The 19,515-nt window shown below is 42.8% G+C and overlaps 1 protein-coding gene across 1 annotated transcript in view; it reads left to right on the top strand.

Moving 5' to 3' along the window:
* LOC111139098 (fructose-bisphosphatase 2) overlaps positions 1-15,008 on the top strand; it is a 32,817-nt gene extending 17,809 nt beyond the window's left edge. The window contains exons 4-7 of the mRNA XM_022491246.1: positions 2,342-2,482; positions 5,212-5,349; positions 11,263-11,382; positions 14,589-15,008. Coding sequence (XP_022346954.1) covers positions 2,342-2,482; positions 5,212-5,349; positions 11,263-11,382; positions 14,589-14,783 — 594 coding nt within the window. The 3' untranslated portion in view covers positions 14,784-15,008. The remainder of the gene's footprint in view (positions 1-2,341; positions 2,483-5,211; positions 5,350-11,262; positions 11,383-14,588) is intronic.
* The last annotated feature ends 4,507 nt before the right edge of the window (positions 15,009-19,515 follow it).

Genomic DNA, 19,515 nt, shown 5'->3' with positions numbered 1-19,515 from the left:
TAGTTGCAAGAAAAAAAGTTATTTGAAAGAATGTAAGATGGGAAGATAAAGACTATTAAAAGGAAATTAGCTTTGGGGCACCTGGGTGGCTCAGTGGGTTAAGCCTCTGCCTTCGGCTCAGGTCATGATCCCAGGGTCCTGGGATTGAGCCCCGCATTGGGCTCTCTGCTCAGCGGGGAGCCTGCTTCTCCCTCTCTCTCTGCCTGCCTCTCTGCCTGCTTACAATCTCTGTCTGTCAAATAAATAAATAAAATCTTAAAAGAAAAAGGAAATTAGCTTTTTTTTTTTTTTTTGAGAGATAGAGACTGCACACGAGAGAGAGAGAGGGAGGGAGGGAGAATCTTAAGCAGGCTCTGTGCTCAGTGCAGAGCATGATGTGGAGCTCGATCTCATGACTCTGAGATCATGACCTGAGCAGAAATCAGAAGTTGGCTCATATATAGAATGGAATATTACTGAGCCATCAGAAGGAATGAACACCCACAATTTGCATCGACATGGATGGGACTGGAGGGGATTATGCTAACTAAGTGAAATAAGTCAAGCAGAGAAAGATAATTATCATATGGTTTCACTCATATGTGACACATAAGGAATGGCATGGAAAATATTAGGGGAAGGAAGGGAAAACAGACGGGGAAAAATCAGAGGGAGATATAAACCGTGAGAGACTATGGACTCTGGGAAACAATCTCAGGGTTTCAGAGGGGAGAGGGATGGGGAATGGGGGATGTGGTAGCCCGGTGATGGGTATTAAGGAGGGCATGTAGTGTAATGAGCACTGAGTATTAAATGTAAATAATGAATCATGGAACACTACATCAAAAACTAATGATGTACTAGATGGTGACTAACATAACATAATATTAAAAAAAAAAAAAAGAAACCAAGAGTAGGACACTTAACAGATTGAGCCACCCATATTCCATGACAGTGTGGAGAAGGATGCTGGCTTAGCATTGGGAGATGTGGGTCCATCCCAGCTTTATCACTCAATTGTTTCAAAATGTGTGGGTACCCCTCCTGACCTCCATTCCTTCACTTTTAAATGAGGACTAGGGAGAGTCTCCATTGTTTCACAAAAGCATGAGGATGGGAAAGTACTCTGAAAAAGATAAAGCCCCATATAAATATAAATTACTATTTTACCCTGAAGAAGTTGTTCTTCAGGGGAGTTAATTAGCATCACTGACATATTTTTGATGTGTGTCTAATATTCTGGCTCAATATTGTTGTTCTGGTTCCTATTTACATAATCACCAGTGTGTCTTCATAACTTCAATGGTATTTCCTTCACCTCCACCGCTTTGCAATTCTCTGGAATTTTCTGCTCAGCAGGGAATCTCCAGGCAGTATTTCTGGACTGGCCTTTTAGCCTAAATCCACTTGCATCTAGAGAGAACAGAGCATCTAATTAAACAGCAGAGGAAGCTGTGCTGGAAAACAGAGAGTGGGGAATAGAACGGCTCAGAAGCAGCGAGGCCAACCGTTCCTATTTAAGCCTTGCACACGGAGCACCACGCTACTTGGGTATGACAGGCTCTGGGAAAGTGAGTTTGGAGCCTCAGCTTGTCACATTTGTCACAGCTATTTGCTATGGTCTGTGGAGCTGAATCCATCTGGGTCTTCTGATTTGAAGAGTTGATCGAAGCCTGCCCATTCGCCTCTCCTTCCAAGCTCCTGTCACATCTGCCACCCACAGGGATGTTAGGGGCCAGGGCCAGCCCCAGGGCTAGTCCAGAATTCTCCCCCATCCCTGAAGGCTTTGCTGTGAAGCCAGAAGCCCGGATGAAGGTGAGGAAAGAGCAGGGCATGCCTCCTCTCCTTCCCGCTCCCCAACTCAGCTCTCACAGCAGAGCCCAGCAGTGTGCTACTCGTTTTTCCAAAGTAATCAGGTGAGTTGTTCAAACATTCAGGCCTGAGTGTTGCATCTACACAATCCAGATGATAAAGATGTTTCTCTCCAAGGGCTGTTGAGCACATACAATGGGATAGGGCACAAGATCAGAGCTTCACGACCTTGGTTGCTGTAACAGTTAAGGAGCCTGGCTTATAATTTTTAAGAGGGCCTGTGGTTTTAGCATTTTGGGGTGCTTTTTGGCAGGATGCTGATGGATGTGTTCAGAAACCAGCAAGGAGTCCAAGGATGGTCTCTGCAATGGCTCGGCTCGAACCATTTGTTACTATGGCAATGCATTCCCTCCAGATGCATTGGCCTCAGCTCAAAATTCTAAGGAGTGCATTTCCTTCAGTGGTTCAAGGAGATCTGAAGCCCAGGCCTCTGGTAGAGTGTTCTGTCCAGAGACGATAACACCCTATGTTTCTCTTTTCTCTTCCACAGACTTCAGAGGACGAGCCTTCTGAAAAGGATGCTCTGCAGCCAGGCCGAAATATCGTAGCTGCGGGCTATGCCCTCTATGGTAGTGCAACCTTGGTGGCTCTTTCCACTGGGCAAGGAGTGGACCTCTTCATGCTTGATCCAGTAGGTGCCAGTGTGTTCATGTCAGTACTGAGGACTCCCTGTGTCTCTGTGCTTTAATTCCAGTTGGCTGGGATAATTTCATACTTAATACCTGCTTTTGGGACAAGGGAATCTGGTTGGGGAATCAACACCAACATCAATAAACATTAATGACCTATGTCCCCCCCAAGAGGGCATTTGAAGGGTTCTGTGGGGTCTGTCGTATCAGCCCAGGCTCTGCCCTTAAGGAGTTTTCTTTAAAGAAAAAAAAAAAAAATATATATATATATATATATATATATATATATTTGGATTTTTATTTATTTATTTGAGAGAGAGAGCTCACAAGTAGGCAGAGAGGCAGGCAGAGAGTGAGAGAGAGGAGGAAGCAGGCTCCCCGCCAAGCAGAGAGCCCAATGCGGGACTTGATCCCAGGACCCTGAGACCATGACCCGAGCTGAAGGCAGAGGCCCAACCCACTGAGCCACCCAGGTGCCCGAGGAGTTTTCTTTCTTTTATTTTATTTTATTTTATTTTATTTATTTGACAGAGAGAGATCACAAGTGGAGAGAGAGAGAGAGAGAGGAGGAAGCAGGCTCCCTGCCTAGCAGAGAGCCTGATGTGGGACTCGATCCCAGGACCCTGAGATCATGACCCGAGCTGAAGGCAGAGGCTTAACCCACTGAGCCACCCAGGCAGCCCCGCCTGAGGAGTTTTCTAATCCAAAAATATATTCAACCTCTTTGGCTTATGGAAATACAATCACTTTAAAAAGCCTAATGTCTAGAGAGAAACATGGATTTTTTTAGAGTAGCACGTTCCAATAGAACTCTCTACGACCCAGCATATGTTCTGTTATCTGTGCTGTCCAATATGGCAGACACTAGCCTCTTGTGGCTACTGAACACTTGCAATGTGGTTAGTGTGACAAGAAACTTGGTTTTAAAACTTTGTCTTGGGACACCTGGGTGGCTCAGTCGTTGAGCATCTGTCTTCGGTTCAGGTCATGATCCCAGGTCCTGGGATCAAGCCCCACATTGGGCTCCCTGCTTGGCGGGAAACTTTCTCCTTCTCCCACTCCCCCTGCTTGTGATCCCTCTCTTGCTGTTTCTGTCAAATAAATAGATAAAATCCTTTAAAAAAAAAAACCCAAATTTGTCTCATTTTAATTAACTTAAATTGCCACATGTGACTCGTGGCTACCCTCTTGGACAGCATGGATTTGTGGGACTGCTGCTAATGTACATGTTCTTCCCAATTAAGTAAAAGATGTTACCATATTAATGGTAAAGCTCAGGACATAGGTTGGGGATGGGCAGGTCTTGAGGACCGGGATGCAGGAGTCCCAGGAACGGGCTTGCAGCATGGCCAGTCTGGCCTGGACCCTACCCCCGATTCTGTGTCTCTCACTCAGGTTTCAAGTGCCAAAGAGGAGTATCTCATTTGCCAAGCTAAGTCACATGCCTGACCTTGGGCTGGAGGAGGCTCAGCTTAGTCTTCCTAGATTGGCATCCAATGAGAAGAGTTACTTCTTCAAAGGGAGTTAGGCTGCTTTTAAGAAGTGTTACTCCACAAATGTCCACAGCAAGCTCTTAAAGCTCAGGAGCCAGAGACTATCAGGAACTTTCCTATAACAAAAAGAAGTTGGGCTTAGTGAACAAGGATGGCTGTGCTCTAGAAGGACAGTAGAGAGTCCTGCCAGGAGGGAGCTGGGATGGACTTAGTCTACAGCAAGTGGGCTTTTGCTTGATAATCTTGGGAGGATTCAAGAAAGAGAGGGTCCGTTCTGGCTTGAGAGTGGATACCATAAATGATTGTGTATCAGTAATTTTTATCTAGGAGGTAGGAAGATTAAAGTGAAGGTATAGATTCATTGGTAAAGAAAAAGTCGTCCCTCACATGCAGCAGAGGGGAAGGATGCTTAGCTACATTTGTGGTTGCTGAGTATTCTCATCACTGTCTTACTTCAGACATGGTCAGCATGGTCTTGCCTCTTTATATTCTGGGATTATAAATTGCTTTGTTTATTTGGAACCTTCCAGTCTAGCCGCCTGCTGTGAGCTCTTGTTCCGGGGGATTTCATTTTCTTAGTCTTCAAAGTTCATTAAAACTGATTACATTCCAAGCCTGGTTTTTATCCTAGTGACTTAGACATCCAGCCTTTCAGGCGATGTGACCACAGTGGAGGCCATGGGTATAATCTGATTAAATAATTCTGAGGATTTCTTTCATTTTATCCTTTTTATTCTTTATGCCAGGTGAATATAGTTTCTGATTGAAGGGATTTCCTCATTACCCTGTATAACAGTCACTGGGATACTGGGAATTTTTCATGATTTCTAAGACCGAGTCATTAAAATCAATGGACCACACATTAGTAGGGTAACTACATCCCCCAACTTTATGACGAATCCCTTCCATGGAACTTCTTCCTCTCATTGTCAATGGCCCAAATCTTCCTGGAAACATTAGGAATTAACTAGGGATGAGAACTTGGGGGGTATTAATACTTCGAAGTTCCCAATGAAAGAGTGACCTGACAGGCAGTGAAAATTACCAAGGAAACATTCCCTCTTTCCTTTGAATTATTTTATCTCTTGCTGGAGCACGACTGGAGCTGCCGAAGGACAGGGACCAGCTGGGTCCTCGAGGAGGCCCACACCTTCTGATACTCTCTGTTGGGGGAAGCACTGTTGGCTTCTGTTTCCTGGTATCTCTCTCCTTCCTGGTGTTTCTGTTCATCTTTCTAGGCTCTCGGTGAATTTGTCCTGGTGGAAAAAGATGTCAAGATAAAACAGAAAGGGAAGATTTACAGTCTCAATGAGGGCTATGCCAAATATTTTGATGCTGCCACCACAGAATATGTGCAGAAAAAGAAATTTCCTGAGGTGAGTGAAGAAAGCTTAAGGCAGTAGCAGGGAGAATGCTGCCTCAGTGGGTCCCTGTTTGGGTGGCGGCTTTGGGGGTCTGGCTGAAAGAGGTTGATGCCACTGTTTATGGATCTGATCAGTATGAGAACGATGGGCTCTGCCTTTCTTCATAAACAAGCAACGTCTTTTATAGCTAAAAGTTACCTACTCAAGATAATACTCCCTAGTTTAGTTTTTCTAGGAAACAGACCACATTTTCAAAATTCGGGATTCAGGCCAGAACCTGTCAGGTCATTTGTTTGCTGAGCTACCGTGTATAGATTATGCTCACTCACTTTTATTTGCTTTTAGGTGGAGTAATTATATTTGAAAGTCCCATTCATATGCCCTAATATCAAGACCTTGTGTTTGCCCCAAGCTTTAGGATGTTTTTTGTCTCTCAATGGGATTACCAAGTTCTGGACTTCATGTGTCTATTAATGAAGTCCTCAAGATCCATTCAACATGTCCATCATTCTAAGAGAACTTTTAAGACAGGTGTGAGGGTAGAGTCAAAGAATTTCCAGGTCAACTGTAAAAAGTCTGGTCTAAACTGGAAGAGGAATGCAAGCTTGTCTACAAGTGGGACTATCTTTCACTGAATTCTGGGGAATTCCATAAGAGACACCCTTTGTCCTGTGGTGGGAAGGCAGTGGTGTGGTGGGCCAGCCTGGCTGTCTCTGGAAGTCCTCATGAACTCCTTGGAAAAAGAGCTTGTGATGCCACAGGACTAAGAGGCAGTCAGTTAACAGGATCCCGGGACCTGCGTTTGCAGGCCCAAGGTGAAGCTATAGAGAACTTTCTACTTTTTTTCATTTATTTTTTAAGTGAAATTCTCAAAAGTGCCATTTCCTGTACCTCTCCTTCATAGGGTTGTATTTTGCCAACACTCACGAACCCATCCAATGTCTTGAGGGCAAGAGTCGCAAGATGTGAATTGTAAGGTGATAAATTCAAAATTATTTACGTGTTTCTGGTCTTGGAGATGTTTCAAAGTGGCCCCCATTCTAAGCTAAAAGGTGCCTCCTCTAGAGCCCATAAATAATACAAGTACCACTAAAAAATACAAGTCCTGCACAAAAAATATCATACGTCTCTTTGAAGGAGGGGTTTCAGGTGAGGAAAAAAAGGCATCAGCCCATGAATGACTGACAGCTGGTTAACAGTCTGAACACACGAAGATCCCTTGTAAATCTTACCACAGGATGAGCTCCCAAGTGGAAATCCACTCAAAGGGCATGATTATTATGCTAGTCAGAGAGAAAACATGAATCCCTCACCCTCTCAGTAAAACCAGAACTCTTAGGAGATATTTAAGATCTTTCTCAATTCCATTTTAACTTTTTCTCCTCTCAGGAAATGCTCTCTGCTCTTTAAAAGAAAAAAAAAAATGGTTTCTCTTATCTCCTTTCTCACAGTCCAGCTTAGATGGTTTGATTACAGCTAGAAGAAAGACACTAGGTTCTAAGGTAAAGCTACCTACTGTAATTTTGCAAAATGGAGTAAATAACCTTAAGAGGATCTACACAGTTTCCCAAGAGATGACCCAGGAGTAAGAGAAGTTCATCAGGTCAGAGGTTCTGAGGAATTTTTGACTGTGACCATTAATAACAAATGCATTTTATGTCTAATTCAGAGCACACTTGTGCAAGCATGCACGCGCACACTGAAACAGAAGTAAACTGCCTTACTGTCTACTGTGCTCTAAGATATGTTTTTTTTTGTTTTTTTTTTTTTGTTTTTTATTCAATTCTATTCTGTTCTGATCGGATCTGGTCTGTTCTGTTCCAGTCCATTTGTTTGGATTGCATTTCATTCCTTTCAAAAACATGTTTAGCAATGACCCATTAAATGGATTTTATGATCCATGAATGGATTTTCATCCACACTTGAAAAAGTGTACTGTGCTGGGCAGCTTCTTAGAAATCTCACTTGATCATGAAAGTAATCTACAGATTCTCAGAATGGAGACAGTGAGACAAAAATAAAATAAAGGGGAGTGTGTGCATTGCATACAGAACAGGTTAATGTCACTCAAATAGCCCATGGATGGCTGCCCATTATTGCACCCGGTATGCAAATGGGTAGGACTCGTGCAGTAGGATCTAAACAGCAGGTTATTCTATTGAGCACAATGTATTAATCAGTATTTCCGTATCAATTCAAAGATGAGACCTTTTTCAACAGCAAAGGAGGACACATATTCCCCACATAAAGCAAGGCTCCAGAATCCTACAGTTGTTTTTTAATGTGTAACTCCAGATTTAATATACATCTTCCCCTAGCATAAAAGGAGTTGTCTGTCTCTAGAAGATTTTGGTTTTGCTTACTTTTTACATAAAATCCCTTACAAGTTCCATAAACTGAAAACTAGGCATTAGTTGGTTCTGGCCCAGAAAGTTTAGTCTACATGTAACAGCAGGACACCGGTGTGAATGCTTGATAATTTCCTCAGGCCACGCTTCATAGTCCAGGGAGGGACTTTCTTCTTGATGTAAAAAAACAATGATCATTTTGATGGAAGTGCTGGATTGTATTGGGAATTTCCAATTCTAACTGATAAGACAAACAGAGCTATAGTGAAACCCTAAGTTGGACTCCAGAATTTCCTCCTATAGATACAAAAAGGAATTTTGACTTTGGACAAAGGGGGATATCCTCAACAGAGTGGTGGGCATCCTCCTGGCTATGGTGGAGGTTGGCAGTGATCCCTTAGAAAGATTAAAAGGAAATTAGGGAAAAGAATCTGTGTGCCCTTCCCTCAGCAATTCTCTGAGAAGAGAGAAGGACAGAGATGACAGCAGGAGAGGCTAGCTTGGGGGATATTGGCATGAAGCCATTGCTTTCTTTTATTAAGTACTTTTAATTCTTTTTAAATAAAGAAAGGCCCAAAGAAGAAGTCAATAAATAGTCTGTAATATTTCCACTTGATTGAAACTAGTATCTTTTCTTGTTAACAAAATTTAACAAGTAATATATCTCAAAAATTGAACATAGAGTTACCGTATGACCCAGCAATTCCACTCCTCAGTATATACCCCAAATAACTCAAAACAATATATTCAGAAAAAACTTGCACACAGATGCTTACAGCAGCATTATTTACAATAACCAGAGGTGGGAACAACTCAAATGTCCATCAACTGATGAGTGGATGAATAAAAGATGGTACATCCATACAAGGGAGTATTACAAGCCATAAGAAGGAAAGAAGTGTTGATCGATATCATGATTTCAAAAACATTTATGCTAAGTGGAAAAAGCCATTTGCTAAGATTAGGTCAACGTGTAGAGACATAGGCAGATTAGTGGTTGCCAGGGTCTGGGGGAAGGGAGGACAGAGACTACTGAATGGGTATGATGTTTTCCTTTGGACGATGGAAATGTTCTGTAATCAGATAGAGGTCATGGTTGCACCATATTATGAATGTACTAAATGCCACCGAACTGTATATTTTAAAATTGTTAATTTTATCTGATGTAGATTTTACTTCAGTTAAAAAAATATAATCTAGGATTAGGAAATGTAAAACATACAGAAATATACAAAATTAAAGGTGAAACCTTCCTCCTTCCCTTATCCAAGGAGCTTTTTGCACGGATGACCACTGCCAAGTGTTGCTTTTATTCTTTGAGCTGGGATGGGGGGAAGGATTATGCACATTCATCTCCATATCTATACCACTACCCTTTTAGAACATTAGGTAGACCATATTAGTTTCACCTGATTTTCTTTTTCATGATTTAGAGATTGACATAATTGCCATGGAGATCCCAAATGTATACACTCATGACCTTTTGCAAGTGTATCTGTAGGGCACATGTCTTACTGAAGGTGCTGGGTCAAAGGATATGAGCATTTCACGGGCTTTTGTTACCAAATAATCTTTCAGAAAAGTTGCATCAATTTCTAGTCTCCGGCACCATATGAAAGAGTACCCATTTCCCTATGTCCTTGCCAGTGTGAGATACGGTGAATCTTCTAAAATTTTTGTCCGTTTGATGGTGAAAAGGTGAACCTTGTGGCTCAATTTGCACATGTTTAATTATGCTTTATGTCATAAAGCATATTTATGTATTTATCAAGCACCTACTTTTGTCTTAGTAAATTGCCTAATTCTATCCTTAGCAAATACTTACTTAGTGTTATTTATCTTTTTCTTGTTGCTTTGGATAGGCACTTAGTAAATGAAGGAAACTAGCTTTTGTCTGTTATTCATGTTAGAAATATGTATACACTTTCAGCTTTGGATCCTATAGAAGTGCTGTCCAATAAATAGCTAATTGCCACATGTGGTTATTTAAATTTAAATTAATTGCCAGTAAATAACATGTAAATCATCCTATTTTCATCTACACTTGTCTCGTTACCAGAGCTCAGCAGTGGTGAGTGGCTGCTGAGTGGGACATTGGTGATAAAAAGTGTTTTCCTGGGGCTCCTGGGTGGCTCAGGTGGTTAAGCATCTGCCTTCAGCTCAGGTCATGATCCCAGAGTCTGGGGATCAAGTTCCGCATCTGGTTCCCTGCTCAGCCAGGAGCCGGCTTCTCCTTTTCCTCCCTGCTTACGCTCTGTTGATATCTCTGTCTCTCTTTCTCTCTCAAATGAATAAATAAAAGCTTTAAAAAAAAGTGTTTTCATCACCACAAAGAATTTCACTGGACAGCCTTGTTCTAAATTATTTGTTATTTTCTCCTTTTAAGTCTCTCCCCATCTTGAAATAATTTGGCTGTAAAAAATGAGGTAGGGATCCTACACACCTCTTCTCTAAGGAGTTAGCACAGTGCTCTTTGTTCCCCAGTAGTCCTCTCCCACACTGATTGAAAGGTCCTGTTCAGCATAAATGAAATTCTTGTCTGTCTTTAGGCCCATAACTGGGCTCTATTCTGAGCTACTGGTCAGTGTTTGCATTTCTTCCTTGCATATGTAAATATTGTTCACTGTGTGCTCTTAGATTTGGTAGAGATAATTTTTTCCTTGTTCTTCATTTTCACAAATGTTCTTGTTTTCTTTGTCAGAGAATTTTAATACCAATTCTTTCAAGTTTCTTCCCCAAAAAGTCTGTTGATATTTTCTAAGAGTTTTATAGCCTTAGCTCTTTATGTGCCTGTCTTCCAACCACTTTGAGTTAACTTGTCATGTGGTGTAGGTTAAGTTTTTGGTCTATCTTTAAAATTGGGTTATTCCTCTTTTTATCATAAAATTGTAAATTCATTTATTTTTATTCATTTATGTATGTTAGTCCCTCCCTTCAGTTGGGAGTTCCTTAGGGGCAGAGACTATCTTCCTGTTTTTGGCATCCTCAGGGCCTGGCCTGGTGCCAGGCATAAATAAGATGCTGAAAAATTACTTATTGGGATGAGTTTACACATGATTTGTGAACAGTCCTACTCATGGGTTTTTTTTTTTTTTAAAGATTTTATTTATTTATTTGACAGAGAGAGAGATCACAAGTAGGCAGAGAGGCAGGCAGAGAGAGAGGGGGAAGCAGGCTCCCTGCTGAGCAGAGAGCCCGATGCGGGGCTCGATCCCAGGACCCTGGGATCATGACCTGAGCCGAAGGCAGAGGCTTTAACCCACTGAGCCACCCAGGCGCCCCCCTACTCATGTTTTTAACTAGGAGAGTAATTGGCACATTTTGCATTCCACCTAATATTCAGGGTTTGGGATCACTGGTAGTGCCTGCTTTTATTGCAATTCAATTCATTTTGGTGAGAGGTGACTATTTCCTGCTTGTCTAATGCAAACCTAAATGCTGCTGATGTCACCTTCTTTCCCTAGAAGGGTTTAACAGTTACTTTGCTTTGTTCTGTAAACCTCCTAAGGCAGGGTACGTGGGTAAGGGAGTATCTAATCCAGGCAAGCATCTTGTCTCCTCCCTCTCCGCCTCCTAGGATGGCAGTGCTCCCTATGGGGCCCGGTACGTGGGCTCCATGGTGGCCGATGTGCACCGCACCCTGGTCTACGGAGGGATCTTCCTGTACCCTGCGAATCAGAAAAGTCCGAAGGGCAAGGTAATTCTCGTTTGTCCCCTGGCTGTATTGGTCAGTAAGCCAGTTGGAGTTCCCTTTCTCTTCATGCCTGCTTTTTGGCTACTGCTCTGTCCTTTTCACATCTGTTTGTGAGTGTGCAGGTGGAAGAAAAAAGAGGTGTATTTCCCATTAATGGATTTTGAGGCTGTGGTAGAGGCTGAAGATGTTAATGGCCATTTTCACTGGTCTTTACATTCCCTGGTCTCATGCCTGTCATTCACCATGAGTCAGCTGTGTTCATCTGCCGCTTTCTACGTGCTGTGCCTGACTTGTAGCTTCAGCAACGCCTAATTCTGGATGAGAGACCCTTCGAGAATCTAATGAAAGCTATGGATCCACTTCCATATGCACATAAATGCACATAAGCAGACATTATGTACGTTTTTAGGGGTTCACAGATGACCTGAAGTCTACCCATGAATCCTCCAGAGAGTTCCCAAACTTCAGGGTAAGAACTTCTGCTCAGAACTTATTTAATACTTCTGGAAAGGTAGCCCCTGGGTGATCTTACTGCAACTTTATGACACAAACCCCCAAATACTTGTATGATCAGATGGGAATCTTAAGATCCGAATGCATCTATCCTGAATAGACCCTCCCATGGAAACGTGTCTGATTTTTTAGCCAACCACAGAAATCGTAGGTAAGTAGACAAATCAAAACAAAGATCTACTGTATTCTCAGACATACCCACAACTGGCTGTGTGTGTATTTGTCTCCCAGGGTGTGCAATTTGAATTTTTGGAATCCCAGATTCAAAGCCATGATAAGAAATCTGGGCGCCTGGGTGGCTCAGTGGGTTAAAGCCTCTGCCTTCGGCTCAGGTCATGGTCTCAGGGTTCTGGGATTGAGGCTCTGCTCGGCAGGGGGCCTGCTTCCCTCTCTCTCTCTCTCTATCTGCCTCTCTGCCTACTTGTGATCTCTGTCTGTCAAAAAAAAAAAAAAATTAAAACTAAAGAAAAAAAAAGAAATCTAAGAGCACATGAGACCAGTGGGAAGATTTTTAATATGCAGATTAGTGTGTCAGGAATTTCTCTTCATGTGAGTTTTGAGCTCAGGTATATTATAACCTGCAGAATGCTTGCATAGAACCATGCTTGCTGACTACTCAGTTCCAACACAGAAAACATTAGTCTATTTCTTACCAATTATTAAAAATGATTTATAATGAGTCAGAAAATATGCACATGGAATTACGAGACATTTCTGTAAAGACATATAATTCCATGTATAGATCTATATTCATGACACCATCACCATCCTTATTGAAAATACCATTGGTTCCTGATCTCTGTGTTTTAGCTTTGGTGGTCCCTGTGAGTGCATTGGTGTGTGTTTTGGTGGTGGGGTAGATGCGTACGACTTTTCTCCTGTGTGTGCTTTTCTCTGTGTGTCTGTTTAGATTTTAACTGCAGAAAATAAAAGTAGATCACATGGGCTGCAGGTCAAAGCAACATGAAGACCTGCACATTGTGTTTTAAGATGAATTTACTATAAGGACAACTTTAGGTGAAGGGCAGCCTTGGCTCAAAGACAAACTTTATATGAGGATGTTGTGCTTTTTTCTTTTTTTTTTAAACATCTGAATCAACATGGCTAACATGGCTAACAAAGTCTGAGACTTTGACATCCCAAATCCCTCATCTTCAAGCACCCAGAGCAAGGAAAGGGGGAAGAAAGAACCAAACTCTAGAAGCTGAAAGGTAGCTGTGCAGGACCAGCTGGCTACCAGTGTCCCTCCTCGGGGTGAACAGGGACCAAACTAGTGGATCCAAGTGTGTCCATACCCACTGAGGCTTCTTTGGACCCTGGAGGTCTAGGGCGGAGGGCAGTGTATACTGTTTTACCAAAGTGCCAGTAAATACCCCAGAATCTTAACTTACTCTCTCCTGAATGCCTGGCTCTCTAACCTAGACCAGAGATGTTTTGCTTCTCATCATGAAATAACAACGATTCAAAAATCAGCACAAGCTATGACTGCTTCTCAAAGAGTTTCAGATGATCTTCAGAAAGGGTTTGAAGAAAAGAATGGGAAAGAAAAGGCTATAGAAAGCTGGCACAACCACTCTGTAAGCTGATTACAGGAAGGAACTTGTTATCTTTTAAATACAGGTTTTTGTACCTATCGGGAAGGAAGGAAAAGATAGTATGATACTGGGCTGGAACATGCAGCTAGCCTGTCACCCTGAATCTAATGGGATGTGTGTGTGTTTTTTTGTAGGGGGTGGGTTGGTGAGGAGTGCATCACAACGCAATCACAGAAATAGGCCTAAAAAAGGCACTGGGTCCAGCCCATTTCTATTCAATTCCCCAGGCACTCATTAGGACATAGGGCAGACACCTGTTGGTTCCTGTAGTGCCTGTTAGAAGAAGCAGTCCTTGCTCAGGATAAGCTCAGCCCTGGGTACACGAGCATGACTTGGAAAGCAGGGCACAAGCTGACCTTACCCTCCCCACCCTGCCCATTTCTGCCTTCCACTGGGAGCCCTTGGGCAAGGGACACCGTAGCCTTGTTTGGACACTTCCCTTGGGTCAGACATTACTGGGAAGGGAGATGCCACAATGTCCAACCCGGACAGATTCTGTCCCTGCCCGCAAGGGCGAGCGTGTAAGGAGGAAGGCAGATACGAAACACACCTCTGTGTGACAAATACAGGAAGAGGCGTGTGCAGGATACTGCGGGAACGCAAGCAGGGGACGTGAACTCTGTCTTTGGGGCCAAGAGCAAAGGCCATTGAAACCCCAGCAAACTATCTAGTCAGGTCGATGATGTGGGGTTCTTCCCCGTGATCCCGAACACTGAAGTTATCCTGAGAGACCACCTAGCACTCTCTAGGTGACCTTCCATCTCACCCAAGCTGGATGGCTCCCTTGCCATAAGGCCTCACATACGCGGGCTCCTGTCCAGCACTCAGCATCAGTTTGGCCCCCTGCTGAACCAACAGCAAGCAAGGATCTAGGTCTCATCTCCCACGGGGGGAGGCAGGCCTCTCATAAGCACAAAGGTCACAAGACAGGTAGAGACTGACCAGCAGTGCCCCAAAGACATGGCCATGAACCTGGCGTAGTCGTGCTAACAAGACACAGAAGTTCAGCTGCTGGAATTCCCCGTCGAGCTTTAGGGGTGTGGCTTTGGGATTTGGGGGCCACTTGCAGAACTTGTCCACCTGACTCTCTTTCTCCCACAGCTCCGGCTCCTGTACGAGTGCAATCCTGTGGCCTTTATCATAGAGCAGGCTGGAGGCCTGGCGACCACAGGCACCCAGCCCGTGCTGGACGTGAAGCCGGAGTCCATCCACCAGCGAGTCCCCCTCATTCTGGGGTCCCCAGATGATGTGAAGGAGTACCTCACCTGTGTACAGAAAAGCCAGGCAGGCAGGTAGTGGGTTTCACCCGGAATGCTGCCTTTTCTTTGTCATGTCCCTTCTATTAAGGGCCCTAAATAAACGATCATTGTAAACAGTGGTGATGAGTCACAAAAGACAAACCCCTGAGTCAGCCCCAGAAGAGCAGCAGTGAAGGGCTCCTCTGGGCTCCAGAAGCCAGAGGCGATTCTGTGCTCCATGTGAAGGGCTCAGAGTAAAAACCCACATTTGGAAAAGAACAAATTTGATCTGTCTTCTCTCAAGCACAACAGCTAATAGGGTTAGAGTTCCAAGTCTGCCAGCCAGCGAATTCGCAGCTATGGATTTTTTGGGCAAAAGGTTTAGAGATCAATTAAGAATTTGTCTTGGTTGGCTTAAAATTTGAACCTAGTGGAGGCTGGTTCCAAGATGGCAGAGTACTAGGCAGACCCTGAACTTGTTTTGTTTTGAATACAACTAGACTAGCCTTGAAGTTTTTGAAAAACTAGGAACAGGATGGGAGGAGTATGGAGTGAGGGAATTTGGCCTAAGTGTGGTTCACAGCTCTGAACTGGGGGATTGGGAAGCCGTGGAGTGGGGAAGTGGTGTAAGCCCGGTTTGTAGAACAAAGTCAGGAAGAGAGAGGAAGTCGGAAAGATTGCAGCAGTTTGTGACCCCCTAAGAAGCTGTCGAGTGGATCCCTGGGTTGCTCAGGGAAAAATTGCTCCCCTTTCCAGAGGGCATTTGAGGATTGTTTGTCCTCTCCAGAGCCAAAGGGACAGCCAGGGAGCCACTGAGGGGAGCTCTCCAGCAGGGTCAGAGGGGTGCACAGAGGGGAGAAAACCTCTTAAGTTTTTACTCTGAGCCACAATAGGCTTGAACCTCTGCGCGCATGCGCCAATAGTCACTTTTCTTGGACTGTCTGTGGACAGTGCAGAGGCTGGAGCCAATGACAGGTAACATGGCTGCTGCTTTACTGTCTGCCACAATAGATCCAAGCCTCTGTGATGGCTTTTCTAGGAAAAAGGGAATAGGGAGTAGTGCAGATGGCTGATAGCCTGGCCCCAGCTTTCCGTCAGTGTTATGATAAACTCTAGCCTCTGCACACATACTGTATAAAGGCTTTTCATGGATGGAATCGTGCTGGACACAGCCTGATCCTCCCTACCTGGGGACAGCATTGGGTATGCACACCTTACCAGGCACTTTAAAACTTAGAGTTTTGAATCCTAACCACTGGCTGAGATAAAATACAGTAGATCTGTGGCTCTGGGCATGCTAATGACCTGGACATAGATAGGTTAGGGCAGGAAACTGATGAGGGCCTAGGCCACAGGAGATTGTTGGATTTTCTGGGAGGGCCTCCTGAGCAACAGCTGATGAGGATTCTGCCCCCCTGGGGACAAAGGATGAGGTGACACCGTATTCTACCTTCTCCACATGATGCCCTCTTCCTGTCCACCAGCACAGATCCAGAGAGAAACACAGCACCTCTGGTAGAGGCTTGAATCCCTTACACTAAACCCCACCCCCGGACCTGGCAGGAGCTAGTTCTAAGGGCAAGTCAGCTTGTACACCAGCACAGCAGGCCTTTCCCAAAGAAGACAAACACAAACCCCAGCATATACCAGGTCTACTAATTAAAGAAAACTCTAAAACATCAGCTTCTGGCTTAACCTCTCTCTCTCTCTCACACACACACACACACACACACACAAATAAAAACACACAAAAAAACAAAGCATCCCTACTTAAAGGTACCTCCCCCCAAAACAAGAAGGAACTCTGTAGAGGAAGGACCAGTGGGAAAGGGCAGCCAAAGCACAATAGCAGAGTGTACACAGTGTACACAGAATCACTTCCTGAAGATGTTGTTGTTGATTATTGCTGGTTTTTTTTCTCCTTTTTCCCCCCTTCTTTTTCTTTCTCATTCTTTCCTCTTTTCCTTTCTGGACAAAATTACTAGAAGGAGAAATTCACAACAGAAGAAAGAAGCAGAGGTAATACTCTCTGCCATGGATTTAACAGATACGGACGTAAATAAGATGTCAGAGCTATAACTCAGAGTAATGATTATAAAGATACTAGCTTGGGTTGAAAAAAGCATAAAAGACACTAGAGAATCCCTTAGTGTAGAAATAACAGATCTAAAATCTAATCAGGTCAAAACTAAAAATGCTATTACTAAGATCAGTAAAAAATGGAGGCTCTGTTAGGGTAAATGAGGCAGAAAAGAGTCAGTGATATAGGAGACAAAATGAGGGAAAATAAAGAAGCTGAGAAAAAGAGAAAAAACTACTAGGTCACGAGGAGAGGCTTTGAGAAATTATTGATACCATAAAGTTCAATAGTATTTGAATAATAGGGATCCCAGAAGATGAGAAAAGAGAGAGAGGGACAGAAGGTTTATTTGAACAAATTACAGCTGAGAACTTCCCTAATCTGGGGAAAGAAACAAGCATTCAAGTCCAGGAGGCCCAGAGAACCACCCCCCAATCAATAAAAATAATTCAATACTCTGACATATAATAGTGAAGCTTGCAAATTTCAGAGATAAAATCCTGAAAGCAGCTATAGATGAGAGCTCCTTAACCTACTAGGGTAGAAACATTAGATGGCAGGAGACCTATCCACAGAGACATGGCTGGTCAGAAAGGACTGCCATGATATATACAGGGTGCTAAATGAGAAAAAAACATGCAGCCAAGAATACTTTATCCACCAAGGCTGTCATTCAGAATGGAAGGAGAGATAAAGAGCTTCCAGGACAAACAGAAACTAAAAGAATTTGATCACTAAACCAGCCCTTCAAGAAATATTAAAAGGGATCCGGTGAACAAAGAGAGAGCCTAAATGTAACATAGACCAGAAAGGAGCAGAGACATTATACAGAAACAGCGACTTCTAGGTAATACAGTGTCACTCAATTCACATCTTTCAATAGTTACTCTGAATGTAAATGGCCTAAATGCTCCAATCAAAAGACACAGGGCATCAGATTGAATAAAAAAGCAAGACCATCGATATGCTATTTGCAAAAGACGTATTTTAGACCCAAAGACACCTCCAGATTGACAATAAGAGGGTAGAAAACTGTTTATCATGCTAATGGACATCAAAAGAAAGCTAGGGGGCAATCATGATAGCAGACAAATTAGATTTTAAACCAAAGACTGTAATAAGACATGAGGAAGGACACTATATCATACTTAAAGGTTCTCTCAGGAAGATCTAACAATTATAGATACTTATGCCTCTAACGTGGGAGCAGCCAATTTATAAACCAATTTATAAACCAATAAGTATCTATAATTGTTAGATATATAACTATATAGTTATATAGTATTGTCCAATCTATAATTGGAGACCAGGGAGATAACAAAAGTAAAGAAGCGCATTGATAATAATACAATGATAGCAGGGGACTTAAAACCCTCCTCACTGCAATGTACAGACCATCTAAGCCAAAGACCAACAAGGAAACAAGGACTTTGAATGACACACTGGACCAGATGGATTTCACAAATACATTCAGAATATTCCAGCCTAAAGCAACAGAATACATGTCCAGCCTAAAGCAACAGAATACATGTTCTTTTCAAGTGCACATGGAACATTCTCCAGAACAGGTCACATACTGGGTCACAAAATCAGGTCCCAACAGATACCAAAAGTTTGGGATCATTCCCTGCATATTTTCAGACCACGGTGCTTTGAAACTGGAACTCAATCAATCACAAGAGGAAATTGGGAAAGAACCCAAATACATGGAGGCCAAAGAGCATCCTAATAAAGAACGAATGAGTCAACTAGTAAAATCAGAAGAATTTTAAAAATTCATGGAAACAAATGAAAATGAAAACACAACTGTTCAAAACCTTTGGGATGCAGCGAAGGCAGTCCTAAGAGGGAAGTACATAGCAATACAAGTCTTTCTCAAGAAACAAGAAAAGTCTCAAGTACACAACCTATCCCTACACCTTAAGGAGCTAGAGAAACAAATAAAGCCTAAACCCAGCAGGAGAAGAGAATTAATAAAGATTAGAGCAGAAATCAATGAAACAGAAGCCAAAAGAACAGTAGAAGTGATCAATGTAATTAGGAGCTGGTTCTTTGAAAGAATAAATATGATTGATAAACTCCTGGCCAGACTAATCAAAAGGAAAAAAGAAAGGACCTAAATAAATAAAAACATGAATGAAAGAGGAGAGATCACAAACACCAAAGAAATACAAACAATTATAAGAACATATTATAAGCAACTATATGCCAATGAGTTAGGCAATCTGGAAGAAACGGATGCATTCCTAGAGACATATAAACTATCAAAACTGAACCAGGAAGAAATAGAAAACCAGAACAGACCCATAACCAGCAAGGAAAGTGAAGCAGTAATCGAAAATCTCCCAAAAAACAAGTGCGCATGGCCAGATGGCTTCCCAGGGGATTTCTACGAAACATTTAAAGAAGAATTAATACCTACTCTTCTGAAACTGTTTAAAAAAAATATGTTTGGAAAACATATTCCATGAGGCCAGCATTACCTTTATCCGAAAAACCAGACAAAGACCTCACCAAAAAGGAGAATTACAGACCAATATCCATGATGAACATGGATGCCAAAATTCTCACCAAAATACTAGCCAACAGGATCCAACAGTACAGTAAAAGGATTATTCATCACGACCAAGTGGGATTTATTCCTGGGCTGCAAGGTTGGTTCAATATTCACAAATCAATGAATGGGATACTCTGCATTAATAAAAGAAAG

The sequence above is a fragment of the Enhydra lutris genome, unplaced genomic scaffold, assembly GCF_002288905.1.
Source record: "Enhydra lutris kenyoni isolate GAN:26980312 unplaced genomic scaffold, ASM228890v2 scaffoldscaffold95, whole genome shotgun sequence".
Lineage (NCBI taxonomy): Eukaryota > Metazoa > Chordata > Mammalia > Carnivora > Mustelidae > Enhydra > Enhydra lutris.
This window is presented reverse-complemented; position numbering and strand designations above follow the sequence as displayed.